Genomic DNA, 8,476 nt, shown 5'->3' on the forward strand with positions numbered 1-8,476 from the left:
TTAGCACCTTTTTTTAACACCTTGGTTATTCATTGAAATTTACAGAAAATACCAAATTATGAATGACTCATTTAATGAAAGAAATATAAAAACTGTGATTTTTTATTCTCAATATTTTTTAGGTAAAAATTAAAATTACATTAGAAAAATGTGATGCTATTTTCTATGAAAAACATTTTCTTACTCTGAAAAATGTAATTTCATATTTATCATTGGGTTGGATCTTAGTCCTTCTCCTTTAATTGTTTACTCTGATTTGTGAAAAAAAAAATGCAACGATCTGTTGTCTTTTCTGAATGAAAGCTGACAATTCTCCTTACCATAACAAATGCAAAAAAATAGTCCTTGTGTTAGAAAAACTTGGTTTGGAAGCCATTGCTCCTTCTTCTTCTTCGCTTTCTTCTTGTTGTAGTGCACCAACTCCTCTCATTTTCAAAACCCACCTTCCTTTTCATCTTCCCATCAAACCCTTTTCATTTCTCGCCGTGATTCATCACAATGCCGTTTCCCTGAACCCGCCACAAAAAAAGAGAGAGAAAAAAAATAGTTTTTATATTAAACAAATCAATGGGGACGGCACCGTCGACGCCGTACACGGTTGAGTATCTCGTCGGAACCTTCGTCGGTGACGACTCCTTACCTCTCTCCTCCGACTTCTGGCAAAAGCTTCTCGAGCTTCCTTTCGATGCCCAATTGCCCTCACAACAAGTTCATGAAGCTTGCAAGTTATTAGGTCTGTCATATAGTCTTGCTTTCTCTCATCATTCTTTTGCTTTTAGTTAAGTTATTCACTTGGTACTATATTTGACCCCATTTTAACTTTCAAGTTTTAGTCTCTTTATGGAAGAAACATAGAAGTTTTAGTCCCTGCACACTTTTTTTAATCCACTCTCTTTCAGTTTTGTTGAAATTGATCAGAAATCGCAAAATTTGTTGGTTCTCATGTTATAGTTAATGGTTTTCTATTCTGATTACATGGTTTTCAATAAAATTTAACTAATAAAATGGAAAGAATGTATTTAGAAGAGTCTATTCTTAACACTTTTCAAGTTAAGTTTTGGTTTATGTGGCTAACACCAGGGAAGAATATTTTTGTGGTGAAACATTGCTACAAACACAAAAACAAAACTAAATAGGGACATAAACTTGCTGTTTTCTCAAATAGGGATTAAAACTTGCAATAAAAACAACTATACGACCAAGTGAATAGTTTAAACCTTTGTTTTTTTTTTTAAGAGAAAACTTCAATGAGGAACTATTTAATTGTTGATATGGAATTTTTTTCTCTACAAGATTGTGTTATAAATGAATTAGTAGTGATTTGAGTTCTCCTTCAGTTCCTCTGAAGCAATTGTTTCTAATTACCTTTTCTTTTTAAAGGAAATTGGTATGTGACTGCAGGAAAGCGTTGAATGTTTAGTTTGCATGCTAGTTATGGTATTGAGGAGGCTAAAGTTGGTTCCCTCATTCAAAGTCTTGCTATTTTAATGTTTTTTTTTTATTGATTAGGTGTTGTTTTGCTTGCTAATGTTTGGTTTTCATTTTGCAGCAAAAAACAACTGTAAGACGAGGCATCTTGCCAAGATTTTGTTTCATTTAGCATGCTACTTGCAGGAATTCATGTCTACTTCTGGTGTGCCACCGTTGGATCATGAAAAGGCTGTTAATGCAGTTTGCTTCACTTCAGTGTTCCTAAAACACTTGATTGAAAGTGCCCAAGATGGTGTCGTTGAGTTGTACCTGTCTCTCCATGATAACGACTCAATACCAAAAAGTATTTTGGGGGGTAAGTACTATGTACTATAACGTTCATAGAACTTTATTTCATCTTTGCTATGTACCCTTACCTAGGAAGCTCTTTTATCTTTCTTTATTATTTATTTATAAATTTAATTTCTATGCACTATTATTATATTTTTTGTATTGTCAACCATTAAGAAAGCATGACTTTCAAATTAGTTATTATAAAAGTCAACAAGCATATTATTCATAGCAAGCTGTGATTTGTGCTAGTGCAAAAGTATTTTACACTGTTAATGCATTAAATTAGCTTTTTCATTTATTTAGTTTTATGGCAAGTTAGTAAATTTTCAGATATCTGGCCCTGAAATTTCCTCTTCTAATTATTGAAATTCATCCAGATGCTCTATTCTAATGCAGATCAGACCATTGAAATTCTTGTTATGAGGAATGTGCTTAACTTTATTGCATCTGTAGATTTGAGGTATATCATGGATAATAAATTGGTAAATTTTTGTTGAGTTATTGTGTGAAACTGCCAATGTTTTTCACCCTGATTATATATATTGTTTTCTTGTAGTCCCAATACATATTTCCTACATCTGGAGCTGCTTAATTTTACGATTATTGCAATGTCAACTCAGCTTCTGTGTGGGCCATCTCCTAGATTGAATGATGTGAACCCATTTCTTGATGCAGCAATGGCTCTGGTAAGAAGCTGAAAATTAAATATCTAATTTGGCTATTTAGTTTATCTCTATCTCCCGCTAGCAATTGAAGTTAGTGCACTCTTATCTTTTGCAGGATGGTCATCTGGTTAGTTCAGTTGTGTGCAAACTGCTTTTAAATTACATTAGCCGACCTCGTGTTCCTTTTAATAGAGCTTCTTATCCCATATTTTATGATGGAAGTGAGAGTAGCATGCTAAAGAGAGTTGGTTCTGCAGCTGGTATGGGGAATGAATAGAGTTTTATATATACAGACTTTTGAGGTGGAACATACACTGTTATTTATGGAAGGAAAATGCTAATCTGTGTCCTAAAGACACTTATTAAGGAATTAAAAGTAGAAAGATTTTTATTGTGATGTGTAAAGTCACTTCCCTATGATTCTTAATGTGCTTGACTATAATTTTTATTTAATAAAAACTCTCTTTTTAATTCCTTAACCAGTGTCCTTCAGGAAGACCCTTTACAAATGTTGTGATAATTTTCTTATTGTTCAAAGTTGGAGACTTACTGACTGTCACTTCTTTTGGCATTTCCTTTTCTCCATTCAGCAAATATTGTTTTATTGCCATTCAGTTATTTGATCAGTTCAAGCAGTGAAGGTTCAAGAGATCCAATAGCAGATAGCAGTCTTCATGTGCTTCTTGTTCTAATTCATCATCATAAATGTCTTGTGAGTGAGGGCTATTCTGTTATAGAGAATCAAGTATCTGCTTCTTCAGATTCCTTACCTAAAGAGGGCACATATTTTTCAGACAACCCTTACTGCAAGGCCTTAGAGCATGCAACTAATGGTGAATGTAATATATCTTTTATATCTTTGTGTTCTTTTAGTTGACTGGAGAGACCAATAATTTTATTTTCCAATGATTTAAATGCAGTGGATCGTGTAGAATTTGAGGATAATGCACATAATGACCAGCATGTAAAGTTGCCTTTTTCACCATTGTTTGATACCCTTGGCATGTGAGTATCAGGCTACCTGAGTGTGCTGTTGATAACTGATTTCCTAGATCTGTAGCAAACTTACATTTGTTTATAGTTGAGTTATGCTATTCAAAATAGAATATACATGTAGCATACTATCATTAAAAGATGGTAACTTCCGTTTCTCAAAAATGAGATTATCAGAAAAATGTATCAATAATCACTTGTAGGTGAATCTTATGATGACAGAGTACTTGTTTCTTATGTTTTTCTTTTCACCCACTGGATGAATGTCCTTCCTCTTTCTCTCTATTCCCACCGCATGTAGATCAAGCGAGAATTCTTGGACTTCTTTCCTTGTTGAACTTATATATATCTATACACACACACACACACAAATGACGTTATGGGTATGCATGTGGTATCTTTGTATTTTGTTTTACTTTTCTAAAAGCAAGCGTGTCTGTAATATATGCATAACGTACTTTTAGTGTATTCTTCATTATATTTAATTTTAAATGACACTATTGTAAACATTTCAACATGTTTCCCTCTCTAGGTGCTTAGCTGATGAAACGGCTGTCTTACTTCTGTACTCATTGTTGCAAGGCAATTCCACCTTTCTGGAGTATGTCTTGGTCCGGACTGATTTGGATACATTGGTGCGAAGAAATAAACTTAAATCCTCTTGAGAAAAAGTGGAATGAATTGATTATTATATTGTATAGATAAATATTGGTGGAATTCCTTGACTATGATTTGATATATGTAACTGGTTGATTTGAAAATCTTGCAACTGATTCCTATATCTTAATCATACCAGTCTTACCAGTGCTTCTAGAATGAATGAGGATTGAGTCATGGTCTGATAATCCGATCTTTGTGTTTATCTTATGAAATTAACAGTTAATGCCCATTCTAGAAGCATTATATGATGCTCGAAGGAGAACAGCCAATCAAATTTACATGTTGTTGATTATACTTCTCATACTTAGTCAAGATTCTTCTTTCAATGCGGGAGTTCATAAGCTGGTAAGACTTTCTTTTTGGCATTAGACAAAGTCTTATTCTGTAATGAATGTGCCACTACTAATCTAGTACGTTTATGGACAGATACTACCGACGGTTCCATGGTACAAAGAACGACTCCTCCTCCAGTCTTCTCTTGGTTCCCTCATGGTCATCATTCTTATCAGAACTGTACAGTATAATTTGTCTAAACTCCGGGTACGGGTCTTAATGGAAGTGGAACTTTTAATTTAATTACCCCGTGTATTTAAGCTTCCATTTTCTTCTGATTGATTATTTAAGTTTCATATTATTAGTACACTGGCTAATTGAGATGGCTATTACGAGAGACTTGTTGACTGTTCTTATGCGTTTATTAATGGAATATATAAATTGATTGATGCTGTGGATTGAATTTTCTTGCTTAAATATCTTGTCTCATTTTTCAATTTCAAGGTACTTCAACTCAAGAAGATAAACATTGGGCTGGCTGCTGATCCTAAACTGCACAGTTTAATTTTTTACTCCTTACTCCAATCCTCAGCAAAAAAATAAAATAAAATTGCTTGTCTTAATTTTTTCCATATTTCAGAATGTTATGGATTGATGTGTTCCTGAGGAGCACATGCACATGTTTTTATTCCAGTAAATTATAAGTTTTGATTGTTGACCTTGATAGCACAATTTAGACTATTGTGTCTAAGCCTTTAAGTTTACATGAATCTACTTAATTATTTCTTTTATATGTTTAGATGTGCTGAAAGGATATTGTTTGAATTGTGATAGGATGTATATCTTCATACAACGTGTCTGGCAACATTGGCAAACATGGCACCTCATGTCCACCATTTGAGTCCGTATGCATCTCAGAGGCTAGTCAGCCTCTTTCACATGCTATCGAGGAAGTATGTTGCTACTCTTTCTGGGCTTTCATAATAGACTATATCCATTTCATATTATATCTTGAATGACTGATTTATTGTATAAAGGTTTGATTCTGATGTTGATTATCGTTAGGTATAACAAATTATCTGATCCCAGAGATAAGAAGCTCAATGATGCAGAAAACAACTCAATTGAAATAAGTAGCTTTGTAGATATGGTATGTGATAAAAGTTTTTCACTTTTATCATTCGTTGACTACAAACTTTTGACCGTTCCTTTTTCTAAATGTATCTTTTTGATACAGTCAGCGGAGTTGCACATATATACTGATTTCTTGAGGCTTGTACTAGAAATTATAAATGCAATTCTGACTTATGCATTGCCTAGAAATCCTGAGGTACAATGTAATGTTGCACTTGATTAATTTCAGGGTTGACATGTGCAAAACAAATTGTACATGTTTCCCAATAATAAGAAACTATATTCGCTTTGTGACCTTTAACATCAAATGTGTTGCTTTTGTGACTGGGACAGGTGGTGTATGCGATAATGCACAAGCAGGATGTCTTTCAGCCGTTCAAGAACCATCCCCGCTTCAGTGAGCTCATTGAAAACATCTATACTGTACGTTTCATGCATTTCCTTCTTAGTCTATAACATTATGCATTTTCCCTTTAAAATCTTGCAACTTTAAAGGAGCACATTTCATAGTCTTTAGTTACATTTGTGAATATTGTCTTTGTATAATACGTCATGTCTCAAGAGTGTTCAAGTAATGTGGTCTATTTTATATTTGCAGGTGTTAGAATTTTTTAACAGTCGCATGGATGCCCAAAGAATGGATGGTGGATGGTCAGTCAATGAAGTACTCCAAGTGGTAATTGTAAACTGTCGATCTTGGCGTGTTGATGGGATGAAGGTAAAATGAAAATATCTATCATTTGTGGTTTCTCATGATCACTTGCTTTGCTTCTGTAAGACTGTATCTTGTTTGGCAGATGTTTACTCAACTGCACTTCACGTATGAACAAGAGAGTCACCCAGAGGAGTTCTTCATCCCATATGTCTGGAAGCTAGTACTCTCCAAATGGTATGGAGATTCTTATCCACACACCTTATGATGACTATTTGCAACTTTTTTCCTCTTTTATTGTTCGAACTTTGTTGATTATTGGGGTATATTAAATTCATCATCTTGTTTTTTACTGTAACTTTTGTTGATTACCTTTAAATATGGTTTTCTTGCTCTGTGCATGTTTCTGATGTGAAATTTCTGTCGTCTGCAGTGAATTTGAATTCAATGCAACAGCTATAAATTTGTTTCCAGCTGATATACCTACCAAAGTACGTATATGAATCTCCAGTATATATTTATATATATTTTTTGGATAAGCTCTATTATATATCTCTATAGCACTCCTTGTAATCAAATAACACAGCTGTCTTTTTCCTCTAGTATTTTTGTTCCTCAATTCTTCCATAGTATCTAAACATGCTTGTTGTTGCCGCTGCTTATATTACTGTTTCTATGATGGAACGAATACTACATTAGAATTTTTTTTTTCCTGATAAAAGAACAAGCTAAGGAGTTAATATAAGTTCAGCTCATCATCTCTTTCTTTTCACGTTTGAAAGGAAATTGAGCTGTTGTTGTCCTGTGATCAAATTTATTTTCTGTGGTCAAAATGGAAAAATAAAGGATAATGTTTTCCTCTCTGTTTGGTTCACTTTTTTTTCAAAATACTAGAGTTCTAAAAACAAAGTAAAAGTCGTTTTGCAGCTTTGTTTCTCCATACAACATTGCTTCAATTATTTTTAAATGAGAGAAAAAAGGAGGCTAGAATCTGCAACTTATTTCTAAAAACTACTTCAGTCAGTTTTTCTTTTCTTGTCTAAAACCCACTTTATCCCTGCCTTTCTTTTATCATCAGCTCCCTAATTCGGAAGAGTTTTTCACCATTTTTTTAAGTAGAAGAAAAACTAGGAAAAAAGCTGAGTCAAGCAATACTAGTAAGGTCTTGTCTGCTCTGTCATTATTTCAAGTGATAGAACTTATTCCCGTCACATTTATGTAATGCATAATTCAAGCTACGTTTCCTTTAATTCCTAAGCAACTTAATTGTTACTTGTCAGTAAAGCTAATTTGCACCAGCCATTCTCTTTGACTGATGAAAAAAATAATGGAAGAATTGGTTTTTTATGGTATATGATTTGTTGCTTTGGTTTCTTTTGCATAGGTTTGACATACTTATACATTAACTTGGATTATTGTCTTCAATGACAAAATTCACTGTGTTGCAGAAACTTGACAATGGGGTGGAAGGAAATACATTCCAAAGCAGTGACTTTGACCAAGTCTGAGTATCAGCTTGATCCGTTGCCAAGTACTCCAATTCTGTTTGTGAATATTTGTATAGATAAATTAGTTACGAAAATGTAATGTTCTCATTCTTTTCTGTTCATAAATTTTGAGTGTAATTGTTCACTCCTGAAGATGAAAATGGTTTGAAATATCCATGTAATGAATAAATGATGATGCTAACATGTTATCCATGTTATGTCAGTTTATACAAGTTTGCCATCACTTGCACTTTATTTTATGATTTTGTAGTAGCTTTATGATAAAGGCAAATAATCTTGGTAGATCTTGATTTAGTTATTTAATATGTAAAAAAAATAATAATTATGTTGTAATGTCAAAGAAGATCAATTTGTCCTTAAATTATACAAAATATGATTGAGATATTTTTTACATATCTAACAACTAAATATAATTTTTACTTTTACCAAGACTTTTTAATCACTATATTATCACACATTTATATTTTAAGAGGTAAAAAATGTCATTCACCTCTACCCCTAATTAACTTGTCCTGAGGCAAAATTATATTTAAGCAAGTATAAGTATGAAACTTTGGAACACAAGTGCATGGTATTGAATCAAATGATTTGATTGAAGAAGTATCATCTTTATACACCTAAGAAGGAAACATTGGCATGCCAAGAGTTCAGAGTTTTGTAGAAATTAACTTGTGAAAAGGCTGATTTCATTTTTTTTAATCTTTTCTAGAAATATTTATAGAAAATTTTCCCATTGATACTCATTATGTGAAATAATGACTCACTAAAATGAGTAATACATTATCACATGGATTTTTAGGAAGATGTTCACTCTTAAGAACTATTGA

The 8,476-nt window shown here is 33.0% G+C and overlaps 1 protein-coding gene across 5 annotated transcripts; it reads left to right on the top strand.

The window, feature by feature from the left end:
• Window positions 1-270: 270 nt before the first annotated feature.
• On the top strand, window positions 271-7,883 carry LOC108324245 (uncharacterized). 5 transcript variants are annotated; one of them, XM_052875547.1, is made up of 18 exons: window positions 271-733; window positions 1,550-1,786; window positions 2,161-2,224; window positions 2,321-2,450; window positions 2,545-2,689; window positions 3,020-3,268; window positions 3,350-3,434; window positions 3,955-4,057; window positions 4,302-4,427; window positions 4,509-4,622; window positions 5,190-5,308; window positions 5,421-5,505; window positions 5,593-5,685; window positions 5,823-5,912; window positions 6,088-6,207; window positions 6,287-6,378; window positions 6,575-6,632; window positions 7,590-7,883. In XM_052875547.1, exons 1-18 carry the CDS (start codon window positions 568-570, stop codon window positions 7,647-7,649), a joined length of 2,136 nt encoding a protein of 711 aa, XP_052731507.1. In that variant the 5' UTR covers window positions 271-567; the 3' UTR covers window positions 7,650-7,883. The 5 variants fall into 5 exon arrangements, with proteins under 5 accessions (XP_052731507.1, XP_052731508.1, XP_052731509.1 ...); XM_052875548.1 differs by having other exon boundaries at window positions 3,020-3,262; XM_052875549.1 differs by having other exon boundaries at window positions 7,526-7,604.
• The last annotated feature ends 593 nt before the right edge of the window (window positions 7,884-8,476 follow it).

This window comes from Vigna angularis, chromosome 3, assembly GCF_016808095.1.
Source record: "Vigna angularis cultivar LongXiaoDou No.4 chromosome 3, ASM1680809v1, whole genome shotgun sequence".
In the NCBI taxonomy this organism is placed as follows: Eukaryota; Viridiplantae; Streptophyta; class Magnoliopsida; order Fabales; family Fabaceae; genus Vigna; species Vigna angularis.